This window comes from Pelodiscus sinensis, chromosome 4 (assembly GCF_052426305.1).
Source record: "Pelodiscus sinensis isolate ZL-2025 chromosome 4, ASM5242630v1, whole genome shotgun sequence".
NCBI classification, from domain to species: Eukaryota; Metazoa; Chordata; order Testudines; family Trionychidae; genus Pelodiscus; species Pelodiscus sinensis.
The window spans coordinates 123,807,160-123,829,201 of record NC_143055.1 but is presented as its reverse complement, the minus strand read 5'-3'; the positions used below and the strand labels follow the sequence as shown (position 1 = coordinate 123,829,201).

The window sequence follows — 22,042 nt, the reverse complement described above, 5'->3', positions numbered from 1 at the left end:
GCAGGATAACCAATTTAAGGGGGGCTGCCCTCTGTGCTGTTGGGCTGGAGCAGTCCAACTCTGCTGGTGGGCTGCTCTAGTCTGGTTGGCGAGACGAGCACAGCCCCTTGCCCTTGATAAGCATGGAGCTGCTCCAGCTCCACTGGTTAACTGGAACTAGTAAGCATCACCCCATTAAGGGTAATGCTTAAAGGTTAATCAGTTAATATTTCACATCCCTACTAAAATCCCGGCCAGCCAGTTTCATATGCTACATATCAAATTTGATAATTATAATGTGCCTGCCCACTTTGCCCTTGCATTTTCAAATAGAGATGGTTATTCTTCACTTCCTCTTTGATGACAATGTAGTATTGCTGTGCGCTGTTAAATAGCTGCTCCTTTCTACCCCAGAGGTGGATATTTTTTCAATTGTAGAATCACAGAGCTGGAAGGGACTTCAGGAGGTCATCAAGTCCAGCCCTCTGCCCAAAGCAGAACCAATCCCAACTAAATCAACCCAGCCAGGGCTTTGACAAGCCAAGACTTAAAAACCTCTAGGGATGGAGATTCCACCACCTCCCTATGGAACCCATGCCAGTGCTTCACTACCTCCTAGTGAAATATTTTTTCCTAATATCCAACCTAGACCTCGCCCACTGTGACTTGAGACCATTGCTCCTCGTTCTGCCATCTGTCACCACTGTGAACAGCCTCTCTCCATCCTCTTTGGAACCTCCCTTCAGGAAGTTGAAGGCTGCTATCAAATCCCCCCTCACTCTTCTCTTCTGCAGATTAAACAAACCCAAATCCCTCAGTCTCTCCTCATAGGTCATGCGCTCCAGCCCCCTAATCATTTTGGTCACCCTCCGCTGGACCCTCTCCAATGTGTCCACATCCTTTCTATAGTGGGGGGCCCAGAACTGGACACAGTACTCCAGATGTGACCTCACCAGAGCCAAATAAAGAGGAATAATCACTTCTCTCGATCTGCTGGCAATGCTCCTCCTAATGCAACCTAATATGCCATTAGCCATCTTGGCTACAAGGGCACACTGTTGACTCATATCCAGCTTCTCATCCACTGTAATCCCCAGCCTGTAACAATGCTTGAGATTCTTCAGTCCCAAGTGCAGGACTCTACACTTGTCCTTGTTGAATCTCATCAGATTTCTTTTGGCACAATCCTCTAATCTATCTAGGTCACAATCGTGAATCAAGTAATAACTAGAATATCCCATACCTAGCTCATAAGTTAATGTCTGTAAAATGTTTAGTATCCTCAGGTAGGAAACATTATATAAACACTAAATATAATTTATTAATATTTTAGAATATGTTGTCAGTAGGAACCCAATTAAGTTTTAAAATTAGCTATTAACTATTTTGATAATTTTACTGTCTTGTTATGTGTAAGCGGGGGAATGATCCCGCTATTGTGGGGAACTTTCCTGGCTTCTATACACCCCGGTGAAATGAACCAGCAAAAGGATCTGAGTCCCCGCTCCCACTTCCTTTACCCCACGGCTCCCTGATCCTGAGGGCTCCCCCTCCACTCTCCGGAGTAGCAGAGCCCTTGAAACCCCAACAAGGCAGGGCCCAGGTTTCCTGGGGCTTAATCCCTGACCTTGTAGTCACTAGGGGCAGGAGTTAGGGTGTCCCCACTCCGAGGTGCTCTCTTTACACTGCAGGCCTTCTTGGCCCAGTGATCACTTCATAAGGTTCAAAGCAAATACAATTTATTAAACAACAACTGATTAAAGAGAAAAGAATAAGACAAAATGAGAATGGTTAAATGAGAACACACAGCCCTGCTCTGTAGCACAGGGACATCAAAACAGCAGTCTGCAGGGTGTAAGGACAGTCCACAGTCTCTTTCTTAGAGGCCCTGGATATGCTGCAGGGGGGGCTACAGGCTGGACACGCTAGCTCTGGTAGTGACCACACAGTCTCAAGCTCGAAGTGGCCAGACCCCTCTCCCAGTCCAGAGCCTTTCCCCACACTTTGCTGGTCCCAGGTGCTCACCACATCCAGCTGCAGGCTGTGCTGCTTGGCCAGTTCCAGCTCCTTGTGTTGCTTCTCTGTTCCTTTTGGCTCTGAGCACTGCCAGTCTGCTGCTCAACACAGGGTCTGCACTCCCTGTGCTGTGTATGCCTGGCCCTGCTGCTGCAAAAACTGCCCCTCAGCACAGCTTGCACTCCTCTTAGCAGTGTCTCAGCTCTCTGTTCCTTTTGCAGGACTCCTTCATACAGCTTGCACTGCTCTTTTCAGCTCTCTGTCTTTGCAGGACCTCTTCTGCACACAGCTTGTTTGTTCAGAGAGAGAGAGAGAGAGAGCCAGAACAATCCCAGCTCACAGGGAGGACGGGGCCTGGCCTCTCCGCTTCCTCACTGGCCTGTCCAACCTGTCAATCAGGCTGAGCTGGAGTGTTGGCTGCTTTCCATTGTCTCTGGGGTCAGTCAGTCTCATGAACTCTTCCCCTTCAGATACTGGGAGCTGGCAAACCAAAAACTCCCACAGAGTTTTAGTAAGGGGTAACAGTCCCCTTACATATGGTTGAAAAAATTGAAGCCAGACATAGGAAGACATGACACTGTTGCTTATGTGTGGCTACTGACAGTATCATTTATTTCTAGTATCCAAAATGTTTCTTGGAATTCTTCAGAAAGTACTTTTCTTCCACGGTAAAACAAAAACTGAGGTTACATGGGGCACCCCAGTGAGATTTAAACATCTTATGCTGGACAGGGTACCCTTCGTAGTAAGTTCTCAGCTCTCGAGTTTGTCTCCCTTGATAGTTTCCAACATAGTTTGTTGGAATTAAAAATAGGTTGTTAACCTTTTGGACAGGGTGGGCAATAATTTTTGATGGGGGGGGCCACTCCAAGAATGTGGTAAGTGGTCAAGGGCTGCATTTTTCTATGATATTAATGGAGGAGATGCGGGGTCTAGAATGCATGTTGGGTGCAGAAAGGAGTGTGGGGTAGGGCACTAGAGTGTGGGGCAAGGTGCAGGAAGGGTTTTGGGGTCTAGGAGGAAGTTTGAGTGAAGGAGGGGGTTGGAACCTGGGGCAGGGAATTGGGGTGCAGAATCTAGGAGGATGTTTGGCTGCAGTAGAGGATTCTGACCTGGAAGAGGTGTGCAGGAGGTACAGAGGATTTGAGTTGTGACTTGGGGAAGGATTAGGGTTATGACTTGGGCATGGGTTTGGGAGGGGGTGGGTTGCCAGGCCCAGTCTCTGGCCAGGAGGCTCTTACACTAGGTGGCTCCCAGCCAGCAGTCCGACTCTCTGCCTGCCATGGTGCCACACGTATTTCAAAGCGGCCAGCTACTGGGGCCATGTGCATCTCTGCACTATGTGCCCATTGAGGGGAGGGGGCTCTGTGAGCAGTCTGCACCCACAAACACTGCTCAGGCTGTTCCTATTGGACAGTTTCTGGCCAATGGGAGCTTCGAGAGTTGTGCTGGGGAGAGGGGCAGCGCATCTTGCCAGGTTCGTGCAGGGATGCACATGCTGGTCACAGCACCCAGTCACTTTGAGTGGCATGTGGGGCTGTGGCAGGGACACTCATGGCTCAGAGGATCGTGGTGGGGCAGATTTGCCTGCTGCTGCTTTAGGGTGTGAATTAAGGCTCATTTCCCCTTCAGGCCTTGTCAATGAAACAATTAAATTTTGCTAAAACTGCAAGGCCTAATTCAATTGGAAATGAAGGCTCTCAGAATCTTACAGGGCTGGAATGTTAAACTTGGAGATTTAGTAGAGAATGAAAATTCAGAAAAAATTATGTAGCAGGAACAATGAACTCTCTGACAAAAGACCAAGAATAAATGCTGTGGTATGTTTTACCTTTTACAGGCGCGAGGGAAGGCCTCAGATTGTCTAAATGATGAAAAAAGATCTTGTCACTTGTGGAACCTGGGGGGACAGACATTCCAACTGTTTCTCCATTGATTCGGCTTCTAACTCGCTTTGGTGGGTGTGGTTTTTTAAATAGCTGCAATATGAGATAGGAAATCAAACATTTTTAGTGACAAGATTATAGATTTCCATTATCTAAGGCGTTTAAAGTTTACCACCAGTATCAGATTTACTTTAAAAATTTCACAAATTGGCAGATATATATGAAGTGCCTCTTATAGTATATAAACATTGTTAAATTTTCAAGAAAAATTCAAACCCAAATTAGAAAGCAATAAGCACTACATTTTTCATCAGGTTTTACCTTTTAGAAAACAATTAAAATAGCCAAAGGTACTATTTAAAGTGATTTAACATTCTTATTTCATACACACTGAGTAACAAGCTGCTGGTGAAGCAGGCTCATTATATCATATTACTGCTATCAGTCTGATAAATATACACGTTACAAATATTGAAGAATGCATCTAATTTTCAGATGTCCACTGAAAAACCCAGGACAAAAATAAGTTATTCTCCAAACTTTCACTTACTGCTGTTGTTAGATTTTTACATTTGCAGTATGCAGAATGAACAAGCAAATCTCCGTTGCTGAGATTATTAAAAGCAGCTCCGTCTATAGTGCACTCTGTGTTCTGGAATACACATGCCTTGTAAGGCAGCTGTACCTTACTATATAGCTTGTGTGTCAAGGTATATCCAGTTTACAAGTGCATGTTTCAAGCGATAGGAACAATGTATTAAGGACCACTTCTAAAATCTTAGTTTATAGTAGTGTGAAATTTTTTGTGAAGGGAAGACAGGTAAATGAATTTAGATCTTTGAATATTACTGCACTTATCATCATCTGAACTACAAACTGGTACTCCTTCAAAGTTAAACTACATAAATATATTTCATCATCACCAGGCCACACTGTTGGAATAACACAGTCTAAGGGTAGTAAAAAGCCTGAGTGGGCAGGGAGGGGTTGGTTATAGATGACACATTGTGCCTCATGATTGTTTTCATCATGTGACGATGAGTCAGTAATTATCCAATGTTTACCACCTTCTGTGTCAACACTGATGTCTTGAGCAATGTTAAGCAATCAGACTGCTAAATTTGTATGCTATATATGCTAAGTATTGTAACTAATCTATCAATATATTTTAGAAATGTGCATCTGTCTGTCTGTGAGTCCGTTTGTTCAACCACTCCTCAAAGCTAAGAGCTAGGGCCACCAAATTTAGTATGCAGCTTCCTCTTCTCCTAACTTAAAGCAAGGTCAGGGTTTGGTTATGCCAGGAAAACGGGAAGTGTGGGGAATAGAACTGTTTTCCAAAACATGGAAAGGAAGGGGGCAGAGAGAGGAGAAACGCGACACTCTCAGTCACCACTGTGGGCAGCAAGCGTAAGGGAGAGCTATATGCCCAATGACCACTGCAGGCAGCCTTACCACCAAGGGTGTGGGCCAGCTGGTGCTGGGGGTCACCAACTTGCCTGCCACTAGACCAGGTAAGTGGGGCCTCCTTATCTGAGAGACAGTCCCTGCCAGCTCCGTTCTCATCCTGGAGAGCGAAAGGAAACAGCCCTTGCCACCTTCTCCCCTGGGATAAAGGAGGGAAGTAAACAGCCCTTGTTGTCCCTCTGCCCCGGGAGAGGGGAGGGATGGGGGAAGACAACAGCCCCTGCTACTCCCCCACACCTCGGGGGGGGGGGGAGGGAAGGATGACAGTCTCCCCGGCCCCCCACCCTGGGATGGGCCAGGAGGACAGAGAGAGCCCCCCCAACAGCCCCCCAAACCTGGAATGGAACAGGGGAGTGAGGGAGCCCCTGGTGGCACTTCCCGCATTCCCTTGCCACTAGACTCCTGTACTCCCCATATCGCCAGCCCCTTGGCCTGAAGAACACTGGCAACACCCGGTAAATCTTCCAATTTTACATAAAGAACATTTTTTTTTTATAAACAATGAATCTTGTAATCTCCTTTTTGCCACAATTTCTTTAAAGATAATACTGAAAAGGGAAGAGAAATTCAAATGTTGAGAGCAAGCTACCATTTCTTTTTACACTGACTTTACTTCATTTCAGTCACTGCACAGCAAGCACTAGTTCAGAAACTCTTTCCAGGACAAGCTACCTAGAAAAATGGGGGCTTTCAAGGCTGCCAGGAGTGGGTGCTTTCTTGTAAATTTAATAAATTGTTAATTATAAAACATCTTAATATCAGCGCTTCAAATCCAATACAATTTTTTAAGGCTGATCTTAATAATCTCTCTCTTACCAGACAAACGACATCTATTAAACCTTACTTTTCAGTCCCTCATACAGACTGAACTAGCATATGGTGTTTTATGATGGTAAATATCACAGCAGAAGACCCCACTGTCAGTATAATACATATATAATCAATAATAAAAGCTAGATGGAGAAGAGATGCTGCAAGAAAAATCAAGAATGAAGAGTGGCTTAGCAGATTTAGGATTTTTTTGCATGAATAAAAAATTGTAGGGTAACTGGAACTTATCTAGGATGGTGAAGTTATGTTAGGATGGACACAGGACCTAATGGGGACAATCCAATGTTCTACATTAGTACCTATATTTTAGAATGCTTATCCAAACACTAAATTCCCCTTCACTGTATTTTTATGTATTTTTGTTACAGTGATGGTCAAGTTTGTTGCATTTCTGATTTTAAAATACAAGAGAAAGATACAACCTACGCTAGTCTTCCACCTTTGGGAAGGTATTAAAGCATGGGAAATACCTCAACTGATGTTAATAAGGCATAAAGGATCTGATGACAAAGGATTCTGGAGTAGGCTGATCCCCGTCTAGACTACTGCACTGTGCTGACAATCAGCTGATCGGCACAGCGTGGCAGCCATTTTGATGTAAATGAAGCAGCGATTATTTAAATCGCCGCTTCACTTTGCTATGTCGAGTAAACATGACGGAGCCATGTAGTCTACTCTAGACACACCCCTACAGTACAAATAAAGAGAATATAAAATGGCCATAGTGGGTCAGACCAAAGGTCCATCTAGCTCAGTATTCTGACTTTTGACAGTTGCCAATAGCAGGTGCTTCTGAGGGAATGAACAGAACAGGTTGATCTACCCCCTGTTGCCCATTCACACCTTCTGGGAATGAGGAAATGTCCAAGAAAACTAAGCAACCACTTTAAAAAGAAAAAAAAGTCAAACAATGTAACTCTAGTTTTGCTAAAAAGACAACTTGTATAAGTAAACCTCCTGTGCACTACCTATGAATTGTGTTGCATCACATGGTAAAAGCCAGGGAAGAATACATACAAACACTACCTTTTTGTAGTAACACACTGGCTCCCTAACCTGTTTTTTTAAATTTTTTCATAAGCTCTTGCCTCTAATTTTGGAAAATGATGAAAAAGGGAGAAATCCCTGGTCTTATTGACAAAACCCAATGTTTAAGTTAGACACATGTAATGGGTTGAGAATGGATTAATCTATAACTGAATTTGCATTTCTGCAAATGTATTTATTACACAAAACCTGCATTCACATTCTAAACAAAGGACAGAAATGTATATTAGAAACTTAAATACCATATTTATAATTGACTGCAATTGCCTTTTTATAGAAAGCATTTGGATTTGAATATATTCTGGCATATGGTTACAATAGGTTAAAAGAACATTTTTACCTGTTTGGGTATCTGCCCAAAGTTATTAATGAATCCTATGGTTGCTGTCTCTTTTAATGGGTCATTTATGTTGTATATATCCACTTGCCCCTCATAAAAGAGATGATGGAAGACATTTACAGCTTCTACTGCAGGAGGGCCTTGCTGTTTATAGCCAAAGATTAAGTCAATCCATTCATGCAGATGTGCGCTCACAAAATCACATTCCAAAGCCTGTAATTAAAAATGTATGCATTAAACTGAGCAGACAGTCACTGAATGTATTATCTGACTGTGGTGGATGAAATTACACACAGTATTTGATGTATTTAAAGGAAAAGCAGTATAACCACGCCTTATCAGCTCCCTCTGCCAGTACTGATATCAAGAACAAATGAAGGACCATTGGTTCTTTAGGCCATCAACATAACAGTGTACCTCCCGAAGATGCAAATCAAATAGAAAAATGATTACAAACAATGCACTGAACTTCCCAGATCGAGCTTTATGTCCAAATAAACGTTGTGTTTCTTATTATTAAAATATTTATTACCTCCCGATGAACTCTGATAAATTCACGAGGATCTCCCTTTGCCCATGGGGGAAGTATCACATCTCCAAGCTTAGTGCCATTCTGTTTGCAACCTACAAAATAAATTGAAGTTTTAACAGAAAAAGAAAGTGATGCATCTGAATAAAAGAAGCAACAAAAATAATAGCACAGTTACAATGACACGTGATTTATCAGGTTAGTGCTTCAAGAAATTTCTCAGCATTTCAGAAGTTCCAAAGCTGTCTTCCTACAGAATAAAAACATTTTTGTCTATCCTGTGTATATTTGTTTATATAGGGTTGCTTGTGATAATGCTGAACTATTTTTATTTTTTTTTAATATAAAAAGATACTTGAAGTTATTTCAGGGAACATAGTACAGACAAAAAATTATATGTTTCTCACACACATACACACTCACACACTTTCAGTTGCCTAGACTTAATGTCCCTTTGAAGTACGTTTAATTGTTTTTTTAGCTATAGAGAATTTATCTAATGCTTATTTAACCTCTGATTTTTGAATAACTGTCCGGTTACCTTAATGGCTTTTGTTATGGAGAAGTCAAACAAAGTCTTTGCCCTTCTTAATAAAGAGGCTTTTAGAACTTTAATTTTATCTTTCTATAGCTGTGTTTTCTATTTAAATGATTCTCTGTCATAGGGTAGATACTTTGTAAAGTATCATGTCTTAGTGTCTAATGAAAGGGTATGTCTAGACTGCACCCCTCTGTCGGCAGAGGAGCGCAGATTAGGCTGGGCGAAATTGCTAATGAAGCAGGGATTTAAATATCCCACGCTTCATTAGCATAAAAATGGCCACCGCTTTTTTCCGGCATGGGGCTTTGTCGCAGAAAAGTGGCAGTCTAGAGGCTGATCGTAAAACGAGGTATACAGGATCTATTGGAAAAGGCTTTCTTTAGCGATAGATCAGCCTCTAGACTGCCGCTTTTCTCCGACAAAGCTCCATGCCGGAAAAAAGCGGCGGCCATTTTTATGCTAATGAAGCGTGGGATATTTAAATCCCTGCTTCATTAGCAATTTCGCCCAGCCTAATCTGCATTCCTCTGACGGCAGAGGGGTGCACTCTAGACATATCCAAAATGACTAAAAAACCCCACACTTCAGAAAGTTCCATTCAATACTTAACACACACACACACACACACACACACACACACACACACACACACACACACACACACAGTTTTTAAAAATACAAAATGAGAAATACCAGAATATGAAAAATTCCTTTGATGGAGTGATATTTTGGATGTCTACTTTAGTGGACCTTTTTCTTTAGGGTCACTTTTTGAAAGTTTTATACCTGTTAGGTTTTAAGTAAGGGAGGACTAGCAGGTGTAAAATTACCAATTACTGAATACAGTGAATTTTCAGTAATTTATATGCCAACAGGCTATAAAACAGAGGAAAATAATCCTGAGATGAAATGGTATAACAGAAAACAGTAAAAAGGCATCCCACTGATAGAATCACACCATGATTCAGCTTCTCCATATAAGGAACACTTTTTAAACTATCAGGATATATTCAGATGCTGTGTCTTCTGCTGTAAACCGCGAAGGACTGTTTTTTTCAACCTTCAGTCACATTGAGAAATACTACAAAAGTCCCTCTCTGAGTTCATGAGATTATGCTTGTAAATATAACTGAATATAAATAAGGTCTGCAGAACAGGGCCCTGAATCTTTTCCTCACAGGAGTTTCAATTTTGTTGAAAAACAAATTGAAAAAGGACAGAAGTGTGAATCTCAGAACAGAAGGTAACTTATGATAAAGGTTAAGAGGAAACTTTCCCTTTTATATCTAAACAGGTACAGTAATTGCTATGTTCATGTATATGAATGTGTTCTTGGTTCAAGTTTCTAAGCTCTTGGAAAGTATTTTGCACCAATGATTTTGATTTTTAAAGGATGTGGTTAATAATCTGTGCTATTGAATTTGCAGCATAGAACATTGAAAAACTAAAGAGTTAATCTCATAGCAAAAAAATATGAAGCTACTGCAACATTAATATTTCTCTCACATCAGTTATTTTATCTTCCAGTGGTAGTATCTGCCAATAGCTCAGCGAAATTTCACTGTGGTTAAATAAAACTCGGGGAAGTGATCTAATCTCACTTCAAGCACATTTCAGCTACTTTTCCTTCTAGAACTTCACCTCTAGAAGTACAAATATCAAAACTGACAAACACGCTCTGAAACCTCATAAAACTACAATGCTTATGTTCGTCCATTAGACACAGTATGAGTGAGTATTGGAACGCTACACAAAGACTGGCAGATATTGCAGAAAATTATAATAATCAAAAATTCTCCTACCAAAACAGTATTTGCTGAATACTTGAGGTCTAATAAAAATGTTTCCCTCTGAAATGTAAATTTATTGTTCAATTTAATTTCTAAAATGCAGTTTTATATGAGTTGTTAAAATGAATAATCAGTGTTTGAGAGAATATCTTCTGTCATCTAAACAAGAAAGTCAGGAGTTACAAACTGTCCAGATTTCCCTATATAATTACACCTAAACACACACCATTGGGAAATACATATTCCCATAATGAAAAGATAATTAAGGACCAGTTCCAGTAAGCCATCTGCCATTTTCCTATGCTGTTACATAAATCTTTGTTACATACATTTTACTGAACTTGTTTTATGTCTGGGCCAGCCTGCACTGTTTTCACACTCATAACATGATGTGATTAGCAACTTTTGCCTACCTAGATCAAAGTTATTGGAATTGAGCAGGAACTCCGGGAGGTAAAAGAATTCTGGGATGAGTTCCTTTACATCTGCCATGTTGTGCTTTGATGCTGAATACCAGGCTTCACGCACGCTGTGAAACATTCTGTCAGCCAGGTCAAAGTGGCCACCCTGCAGAAAGATATGAGAGGCATCTTTATACCAGAACATTTCTCAGCACAGCAGACTCAGCCACGGTCTATAAAATTGTAAAGTAAAACAAGTTTGGTAACATTTTATCACAGTCAAATAACATCATGAAAGAAAAAGGAAAAATCTTTTTCTGGCAACAGAAGTGACTAAAACTACATTTTTCTCTATCAGTTGCTACAATTTTTCTTTGCGATAATGCTAAATATGAAGCATAAAATATAAATAGACAGGATGTTTTGAAGAAAGAAAGAAAGAAAGAAAGAAAGAAAGAAAGAAAGAAAGAAAGAAAGAAAGAAAGAAAGAAAGAAAGAAAGAAAGAAAGAAAGAAAGAAAGAAAGAAAGAAAGAAAGAAAGAAAGAAAGAAAGAAAGAAAGAAAGAAAGAAAGAAAGAAAGAAAGAAAGAAAGAAAGAAAGAAAGAAAGAAAGAAAGAAAGAAAGATCTAACTCTATTCCAAATATTAGTCTTTTTGGTTGAAATGCTGGCCCAATGAAAAAAAACATGTTTTTGCCTGATGGTTTCCAGCTAAGAAAATATTTAAAATATAGCATTTGTGAACCCAATTAATTCTCGAGCTGTCAAAAAATTCCATGTTGTGCTAATGTTAGGTTAATTTGACGCTTAATACTAAATTAGCTCTTTAGATTAACAAACCAGTTTAATAATTTACTCTTTCAACACTTAACAAAATGAAACTAACGCATGAGTTTTCTGAACAATAAATGAGTAATGTAGAATGTGAAATATTACTTTATAAAATAAAAAGCTGCTTTTTCTCTGAGTTTTCGTGTAGCATATTTTTCTAAATATTTAGACATCCATCTGAACAGCCCATAAAATCTTTCCTAGTCTAAAAAGAGTTTAACAGCCATCAAAAAGAAAACAATGCAGCTAAAGCACCTCCTTCTACTATGCTCAGTGAGAATCAAGTTACAAGATTATACAAACTTTTACCTATTTTCAAATTTAAACATGACAGAAATAGAAAAATGAAATCTCACATAATTTACCTGTAACCTTAAGAATATCTGGGTAAAGGGCTCCATTCGGACAAGATACGAGGCCACTATCATGGCAGATGAATAGTGAGTACCATAATGATAAGCTGGAGTTTCCCCTGATTAAGAAAAATTTAAAAAGTCACAAGTGGAGAGGAAATAAAGAGGAAATGTTCATTGTAAGATCTGCAGTAAATTAAGAAATTAATAGGTTTAAGAAGTGGTAGACTGTGAGAACAATATGACCCTGAACACATTAAAATTGGTATTTGCAACTTTCATATTTGCGGAACTAAGACTATTTAAACTTTATGATTTGACACTGAAACCACTTACTTAAACTTTGGCAGTAAGCCACTAGTCATAATTCAACAATCTTTTGCCCAGCAACACGACACATTTAGCAGTATTATATTCTGAATAACTGAAACATTCCAAGACAGCTACAATAACTTCTGGGAATTTTTGCTTTTCACCTCTTCTGTGATACAGAATTAAAGGCCTAGCACTCAAATATTTTTCAGAACTGATGACTGCAGATTTGGTAAAGTTTTTATTTTATTCATTTGCTGGGAACAAGCAGCCATCTGTACAAATGCCTTCACACAATTCTGTTAGATGTTCAAAACCAGGACTCTTTGCCACTTGCTGATATTAGACTGCGCAATAGTTTAACAATTCTCAAATTTCAGGTAGTGACCTATTCAAGCTGCAGTTAAACAAAAGGCTGGGGAAAGGCCACAGGTGTGAAGGTTTTGACAGAGACATCTGATAAATAAATCCTCCTCTGACAGGGATTCACTATATCCTAGTAAAGAGGAGAGGATAGAATTTAATTGAGTACAGGTAGGAACTGAAGAGAAACAGTCAGATGAGTCTCATTCTGTTACATTACAGGAAGGCAGATAGCTAAATATTGACACATTTTGTAAGTACTTGTAGACAAATGCTAGACATCTGAATACTATGAGGGCTAACGTGAGAGCCTGGTATTAAATGCAAATGCCAATATAATAGGAATCACAAAAACTTGGTAGAATAATGATAATCAATGGAAAGATAATACCAGGGTACAAAACATATAGGAATTACTATAAGACAACAGTCAAATGTAAACATTTTAAATAAATCAAGCTGAACCACAGAATCTCTATGGCAAGAAATTCCATGCTTCACTACAAATATGGCAAGAGGAATATGAGACTGATCATATGACCTGGATGGTGACTATGAAGTGCTCCAGGAGATTACAAAGGCTACAAAAATAGAAAACTCAATAATAGTGAAGAATTCCAACTATCCCCCTATTGACTGGATACATGTCACCTCAGGAAGAATTTTTTTTTTTTAATTTTTACACACCGTTATAATGACAGTTTGCAGCAGCTAGTCCTGGAACCCACAAGAACAGCAGCAATTCTTGATTTAATCCTATAGTGGTACACTGGATCTGACCCAAGAAATTAATATAGTGGAAACACTTGGCATTAGAGACCATAATGTAATTAAATTTAATATCCTGGTGAGTGGGAGAGGGAGATATGAAAGAAGCCACCACAGTTGCACTGAACTTCAAAAAGAGGAATTTTACAGAAAAATGAGGAAGCAAGTGAAACAGCAATTTATGAGTGAAATGCCTGCAAGCTTCACAGAAACTTTTTAAAAACATCATAATAGAAACTCAAATTAAATTTATACCTCAAATAAAAAAATAGGAGGACCAATGAAATGTCACCAAGACAAAACAAAAGGCAGAGAGAGGCAAAAAGGCATACTTTAAAAACTGGAAATCAAATGAGGAAAACAGGAAAGACCATGAACTCTGGAAAGTCAAGTATAAAAGTATAATCAGACAGGCCAAAAAAAAAAAAAAAATTGAAATACAGATAGCAAAAGATTTAAAAAACTTTTTTTTTTTTTAACTCTACCAGAAACTTGCCAAATCATCAATGAGGTCACCACTGGATGAATATGGTGCTAAAGGAGCACTCACGAAAGACAAGGCCCTTGTGGAGAAACTAAATGAATTCTCTGCATTAGTTTTCAGTGCAAGGGATGGAAGGAAGATTCACACGCATAATCCATTTTTTTTTTTGCAACAAATCCGAGGAACTGTCTTGGATTGTGGTGTCAATAGATGAGGGTTTGGAACAAACTGAGAAATTAAAAAGTAAGAAGTCTCCAGAGCTGGGTGATATTCACCCAAGAGTTCTGAAGGAATTCACATATGAAATTGTCAAACTAACCTATTGGCATACATTGGCCTCTGTAGCAGAAAATGCTGATTTTTAAAAAGGCTCTAGGGATGAGCCTTACAATTGCCGGCCAATAAGCCTAATTTCAGTATCAGGCAAATTGGCTGGAACTATAGTAAAGAAGAAAATTATTAGATACGTAGGTAAGCACAATATATTGTGGAAGAGTAAAATGTCTTCACCAGTCATACCTTACCAATTAGGATTCTTTAAAGGGAGTCAACAAAAGCATGTCAACAAAGATGATCTAGTGGATATAGTTTACTTGGCTTTTCAGAAAGCTTTTGACAAAGTCCCTCATTAAAAGCTCTTAACCAAAGTAAGCAGTGATGGAATACGAGGAAAGTCTTCTCACAGATTAGTAACTGATTAAAATATAGGAAACCAAGGGTAGAAATAAATGGTCAGTTTTTACAATGGAAAGAGGTAAATAGCAAGGATCTCTTCTGGGACCAGTGCTGTTCAATAAAGGGGCATAAAACAGGTAGGTGGTAAAGTTTGAAGACAATGGAAAATTACTCTAGTCAATTAAATCCAAAGCTCAAAACACAATGGGGGTCTAAGGATAGGTCTGAGGATAGGACAAGAAGCAATGGGCTTAAACTGCAAGCAAGGGTGTTTTAGGTTGGACTTAGGAAAAACTTCCTAACTGTCACGGTGGTTAAACACTGGAATAAATTGCCCAGGGAGGTTGTGGAAGCTCCATCTCTGGAGATATTTAAGAGCAGGTTAGATAGACATCTATCAGGGATGATCTAGACCCGTGGTCACCAACCAGTAGATCGCGATCTACCGGTAGATCTCAGGGGCTCTAAGAGTAGCTCTTGAGCCCTCTCTGAACTGTGCACCTGCGCAGTATATTTACATTAGATTTCCTCCTTTGAGGAGCAGCTACTCACCAAGCAACAGCACAGGTGAGTAGCTGCGAGGACTGGTGGGAATTTTTTTTTTAAAGTAGCAGTATAAGGATTGGGGATAGCAAGTGATGGAAAGGAGGAGAATAGAGAGGGCGGGGCTTCAAGGAAGGGGCGGGGCGGTAGATCTTGGCTTGGTCTGTCATTTAAAAAGTGATCTTGGGTGTAAAAAGGTTGGAGACCACTGGTCTAGATGATATTGTGTCCTGCCGTGAGGGTAGGGGACTTAACTCAATGACCTCTTGAGGTCCCTTTCAATTCTAGTGTTCTATGATTCTCAATTAGTTGTCACACCTGAAGAAAGAGATCTTGGAGTCATCACAGAGAGTTCTCTGAAAAAACCTGCTCAACATGCAGCAGCAGCCAAATATATTAACCAAATGTTAGGAACTACAGGCAGTCCCCGGGTTACGTACAAGATAGGGACTGTAGGTTTGTTCTTAAGTTGAATCTGTATGTAAGTCGGAACTGGCATCAGCCGCTGCTGAAACTGATCAGTTTCAACAGCCGCTGAATCTGGACACCAGATCCACTTACATACAGATTCAAGATAAGAACACCAGGCATCCCCAAGTCAGCTGCTGCTGAAACTGATCAGCAGCTGATTCCAGGAAGCCCAGGGCAGAGCAACTCTGCCTCGGGCTTCCTGTAGTCAGCCGCTGGTCAGTTTCAGCAGCGGCTGACTTTGGGACGCCTGGGGCAGAGCAGCTGGGGTGCTGCTGGCTTGGTCCAGTAGCGCGGCTGCTCCTCGGAGCTACTGGACCAACCCAGCAGCACCCCAGCTGCTCTGCCCCAGGCATCCTGATTCAGCCACTGCTGAAACTGATCAGCAGCTGAATCAGGACGCCTGGGGCAGAGCAGCTGGGGTGCTGCCGGGTTGGTCCAGTAGCGCCAAGAAGCGGTGCTGCGGGACCAACCGGCAGTGCCCCACCTGCTCTACCACAGGCCCAAGTTGTAGTCTGTGAAGAGCTGTCTGGTTATATCATAGTGGTTTTATTTATCATTTTTTAGTCATTAGAATACATTAAAACTGCTCAAATATACTACTTTTCTAATATTACTTTTTCATGTAAACAACTGGTTCCACAGAAATGCTATGTGATCACAAACAGCAAGGTTGGGGGCAATGAGATACTCTCTCTATTAACATGTGGTGTATAGGATGGAAGAGTTTGAAAACTCCTGCTCTATTTTACTATTTTTTGGCAGCAATCAGGATTTCTTGATATAGTATTCTGCATACCTTTGATGGACTCATGTCTCTCCTTGGAAGTGCTACTTTTTCATACTGGCATAAGCAGTAATGCTAAACAAACCAAGTGGGGCATTCATCCCTGCGTGGCTGCTGAGCTTGTCCTAGCCACGAAAGAAGAAGGTTGCATACATTTCCCCTCGCTAAGAACACCACTGAGGGCTGGCTTAACTTTGGTCATTGTAACTACAAGGAAAGATGGGCAAAGAAATAACCAAGTCTTTAGCAGCCTCCTACACCAGTGACACCTAAATAGGAAAAACAGATCTCTATACTGGTCTATTCCCCAGTGGGAGCCTCAGAAGTGCTCTGTGGCCATATTTAAAAGGAACACTGGCATAAAGTGGCCATAGCACAACCTTTTGTGTCCTGCCATACTATGAGGTATGCACACAGAAAATGAATTTATGGCATTCTTGGAGGAATAAGACATATCAACTTCCTTAAAATATACCCCTTTCTGTTCTTCAAGTTTTTCATTTGCTCAGTTACTTACCATTAGGATCTTCCCAATCTTTGTATCGCTTTTTGTACTGAGCTAATCTTTCATCTGTCTGTGCTCCCATTGGTTTGGCCAGGTTTCTGAATGTCTTTGGATTTGTAAGATCCAGCTCCTTTTAAAATAAGAACATACAGATTTTTAAAAGCACTCTGTACTGGCTGGTCAATGTTAATACCCTAATGAGCTATACGGTGTATTTCTCTTTAGAGCCTCATATCCTAAGCCACAGCAATTATTTAGCTCATTTAGAGATTTTCTAGAGTATTGTTCAGCCTACCTCAAGATCTCTTTTTACTACATTCTAGTAGTGGGTGATCTTTTTGTCTCTCCTCCTTCCCCGAAAAGCTACTTTCAGCTGCAGGCCTTCACCCCAGTTCTTTATGCCCACCCTTGGGTGCGAATCTGACAAGCTAGAGGTACTGTCCAAACTAACATTAATAGCATTTTAACCTAATTTTAGAAAGGGGGAAATCACTTTCATAAGGTTGGGGCAAAACTGCAATGTCTCCAAAACAGGAATGCTTCCACCATGCCGGGGTGCTCAATCTATTTCTTGCCCCTCCCCACCTCCAGCCTCCAACATATAATAAAATCTCGAGGGCCCACTGGGGAAGGAGACTCGGGGTTCCAAGGTGTAGTTTGATTTCTATTTGGGGCAGAAGTCTGTGCAGGGAGTGCAACCTCTGTCCTGACTCAGCTCCACAGGCCACCAAGTCTGATTGGGCTGGTGAAGTGGCCACAACCAAAAATTATAATTTGGCACTGGGGAGGGGCACAGTACAAAAAGTTTGAAAACAGTTCAGGGAGAAGGGAGTGAGTAGCTAGGAGCTGTGTGCATGTAGGGAATAAGTAGGGCCTGTGTGCAGTAGGTGGGTAACTCAGGATTCAGGGAGAAGGGTAGCAAGGGGCTGTGTGCAGACAGGGGTGGCTCAGGCTGTGGCAGGGGGTAGCGAGGGGCTGTGTGCAGACAGGGGTGGCTCAGGGTGTGGCAGGGGATAGCAAGGGGCTGTGTGCAGACAGGGGGTGGCTCAGGCTATGGCAGGGGGTAGCGAGGGGCTGTGTGCAGACAGGGGGTAGCCAGGCTGTGGCAGGGGGTAGCGAGGGGCTGTGTGCAGACAGGGGTAGCCAGGCTGTGGCAGGGGGTAGCGAGGGGCTGTGTGCAGACAGGGGTGGCTCAGACTGTGGCAGGGGGTAGCGAGGGGCTGTGTGCAGACAGGGGGTGGCTCAGGCTGTGGCAGGAGGTAGCAAGGGACTGTGTGCAGACAGAGGGTAGCCAGGCTATGGCGGGGGTAGCGAGGGGCTGTGTGCAGACAGGGGGTGGCTCAGGCTGTGGCAGGGGGTAGCGAGGGGCTGTGTGCAGACGGGGTAGCCAGGCTGTGGCAGGGGGTAGTGAGGGGCTGTGTGCAGACGGGGTAGCCAGGCTATGGCAGGGAGTAGCGAGGGGCTGTGTGCAGATGGGGTAGCCAGGCTATGGCAGGGAGTAGCGAGGGGCTGTGTGCAGACAGGGGATTAGTTTAGGGTGCTGGGAAAGGGTAGCTGGAGGCTATTTGCTGGGAGGAGTCCCCTGCAGTCACTGTTTCCTGAGGGCTTTGCCAGCTATTGGGCCAGTTCCCCCCACCCAGGCAGCTCTTACTGGCTGGCTAAGCAAAGTGGGTTAGGAGCTGAGGAGCAGTTTCAATCCTGGGCTGCAGCAGGAGACAAGAGAAAGCTGCTGCTGCCTGCTCCATGGCACCAGCCAGAGCAGCAGCTGCCTGTGCTCCCGCTTCTTGCCTTCACCCTGGCTGGTGGTGGGGAGTGAAGGCAGGGGGAAGAGGGATAGAGCTGCCCCCATGAGCTTGGCCACAGAAGGAGCACTAGTGTTTGGGGATTCAGCCCTGTGGCTCCTGGCTTCAGCCTTGGGTATGTAGGGCAGGGGAGGCTCTGCCTTCCCAAGCCAACAGGAATAGCTCCACCCACACTCTGCCCCCAGAGCCCGCCCTCCCAATGCTCTGGGACTGGGGAAGCCAGGTCTGGCCATGTGATGCACCCCCCACCCCCCCCCAGTGCTCTGGGGCTAGAGAGGCCAGGCTGGGCTGCACAGCACACCCCGCCTTCTCCCTCCCCCGGTGCTTGAGAAGATGTGCTGGGCTCGGCTGGGCGGTGCGGTGCGCCTTCCACCGGGGCTGTGGAGGCAGTGGTGAGCGCACACCCCCACCCCTTCCCTCCCTGTGGTTGGAAGTGGGGAGCATGCACATGGCACAGAAAGGGTGGGGCTAGAGGCTTGCCTTCCCCAGCCCTCCCTACACCAACTGCCCATGACTTCAGCCCTGTGCCGGATGCCAGGGATCAGGGATTCAGCCCTGCAGTGGGTGTTGGGGCTCTGGATCTGCACGTCAGCTGTGGGGCCATGCAAACCCTAGGCTGAGAACCGCTGCACTATGGGAAATGTTTTAGAGGACTATGGCAGAGATTTATGACACAAAGCATCACTGCTTTTGTGCCCATGTTAATCACCAGGTCTCCATGCAAAAAAGATCTCTGTGCAGACAAAGTCCTTGTTTGTGAAGAGCGGCATTGACTTCAATGGGTCTCTGCACAGAGACAAGGGTCACAGACGCAAAAAGCAAACTGAAATTAAAGATTTGCAAAACTCAGTAGGTCCCAGCACCTAAACTATCTTATCACACTTTAAAAATAAACACGTAAACTATTGGCATGACATAGATAAATCTTCATATTTACCGGCGAATCATAGTCTGCGAGAATCCAGGGGAAGACGGGGTACTGCATGAGATCATTATAGGATCTGCCAGCCAGAGTGTTCAAGTGCATCAGGTACTGGAAATTACTGATTTCTCCTCGCTTAAAAAGGATAAATATTAACTTTTTAGTTCATTTACGAATAATCAAACACTTGAATTAGCGAGTGACCACAGTGAAGACCTGCCAACAAGGTACAAACTACTGAGATTTACTGCATTGTTTTGTCTCACACTTCTAATGGTGCAAACAGTCTTGTTTCTTTCAAAATACTGAAAAGCAATTTGCTGTGTAAAGGAGTGCTTCAGGGTTTATTTTTCAAGCTATTGAACATGAGTAAGTTTTATTTAAAAACTTCACTGCATAGAACTATACATTTTGGCTCCTCCTACTATATATGCATAGTATAATTGGCATACTTACCTCCCACCTTTGTGTCACAGATTTCTCTCCCACTAGAGTGCTAAGCAAGCCAGATCTAAAGAGAAGAACGATGTGTCAGTATTTCTCGGTTTAGCAACAATATTGTGACTTCATCTTTCCATCATGGAATAAAATTTAACATATTAGAATTTTAGTAACTACACTTTAATCTGTGGAATTACAATAATTAGAGAACCACTAATTTGCTACCTGCCCGGTATTGTACAATCCCTATCTACTTGACATCCACATAAATCAGTGCACAAGCGTTAGCTGACTTCTCAACAAAGATAATTAATTTTTTAACTCTGCACTTCAGTGCAAGGACAAATTAATGTTCTAAGAACCATATTATGAACAGCTTTAATACCAAGTTATTTTCCTGCTGCAATCTATTTCACAGTAAATAAATTATTTTCAAGTTAATTTACATAGTATACATAACTTTTGTAGGAAAATAGCGATATCCACGGGATCTGTAAGTTAAAGGTATTTGCAGTTAAAGGCAATTTGTAAAATCAAAAGTTTTATGTGAATTCCTTTCTTTTTCTAAAATTCCTGATGATCAGTACTTTCATCTCTAATTGTTCTTAGTGGTCTGGGTCAAGGCAGTGCAGTTTAGCACTGAAGATACATTGTTCTCCAGAAGATGCAGAAGAATGTTTAGAGACACAAGAAAAACTTAAACAACAAATAGTTTAGTAGCACTTTAAAGACAAACAAAACATGTAGATGGTATTATGAGCTTTCGTGGGCACAACCCACTTCTTCAGATGACCAGAGTGTTGGAAGTCCAGAACTAAGAATAAATAAAGGGAAGAAGGGAGATGGAGGAGGGGAAAAGGAAAAAAATTGGAGGGAGGGGAGGAGACAGTGGGTAGATAAGTTTCAAAGGGATAGCACAGTCAGTCTGTAACAAGAAAACTTAAAAAACAACCAATAGTCTATTAGCATTTTAAAGACTAAATAGATAAAATAGTGATAGAAATGTAGCCGTGTTAGTCTGGTGTAGCTGAAACAAAATACAGGACTACGTAGCACTTTAAAGACTACTTTCGTGGGTCTGGCCCACGAAAGTTCATCATCTAATAAACCATCTTGTTAGTCCTGTATTTTTGTTTCAAATAGATAAAAAAGACTGATAAGAACCATTAGTATGCATTAGGAAAGGAAAAGTACTAACACCAGATTCTACAAAGACATCAAGAACCATTGGCACCTTCATTGTTTGGGTGGTTGATAACGTGTGAGCCATCTGATTTAGACCATAAGCATGAGAATTAAACTTGTGAATGAAGTGGTGTTTCAATCATTCTCTGTGGATTTGGCTTGTGGAATTGGCCTGAAACGAAACAGCAACAGCAACTTGGAGATCTATTAATGAGTGTCCAGGGAGGCTAAAGTGTTCTCCAAGAGGTTTGTGTGTTGCCTTTTCAGGTATCTGATTTGTGTCCATTAATTCTTTCCCATAGGGACTGTCCAGTTTGTCCACTATATATTGCAGTGGGGCACTGCTGGCATTTGATGGTATAGATCACATTACTAGATGTGCAATTAAATGAGCCTCTGATTTGGTGGCTGATATGGTTGGGTCCAGTGATGAAATCACTTGTATAGATGTGTGGGCAGAGTTGGCTCCAGGGTTGATTGCAGTGGTGGGTTCCTGGAACCTCATGATGTATCTGCTTGGCATGGTTACTGGAAAGAATTTGTTTCAGGTTATGGGGTTGTCTGTAAGCGAGAATAGGCCTTTCCCGCAAGGCCTCAGAGTGAGGGGTCATTTTCCAAGATAGGGTGTAGACTGTGAATAATACATTGGAGGGGTTTAAGTTGTGGCTTGCAGGTAATGACAAGTAGAATTCTGTTGTTTTCTCTTTTGGGTCTGTCTTGAAGTAGTTCATGTCTGGGCACTTTTTTTGGCACTGAATCTGTTTTTTCACTTCTCTG

The 22,042-nt window shown here is 42.0% G+C and overlaps 1 protein-coding gene across 10 annotated transcripts in view; it reads right to left on the bottom strand.

Moving 5' to 3' along the window:
* Positions 1 to 22,042, bottom strand: part of WDFY3 (WD repeat and FYVE domain containing 3) — a 314,732-nt gene that overhangs the window by 17,193 nt on the left and 275,497 nt on the right. For all 10 annotated transcript variants that reach the window (XM_075929522.2, XM_075929521.2, XM_075929520.2 and 7 more), the window contains 8 exons: positions 20,096 to 20,150; positions 19,655 to 19,774; positions 16,928 to 17,045; positions 12,023 to 12,129; positions 10,840 to 10,993; positions 8,099 to 8,190; positions 7,567 to 7,779; positions 3,827 to 3,974 (listed from right to left, as the gene is read on the bottom strand). In XM_075929522.2, the coding sequence (XP_075785637.2) occupies positions 3,827 to 3,974; positions 7,567 to 7,779; positions 8,099 to 8,190; positions 10,840 to 10,993; positions 12,023 to 12,129; positions 16,928 to 17,045; positions 19,655 to 19,774; positions 20,096 to 20,150 (1,007 nt within the window). The remainder of the gene's footprint in view (positions 1 to 3,826; positions 3,975 to 7,566; positions 7,780 to 8,098; positions 8,191 to 10,839; positions 10,994 to 12,022; positions 12,130 to 16,927; positions 17,046 to 19,654; positions 19,775 to 20,095; positions 20,151 to 22,042) is intronic.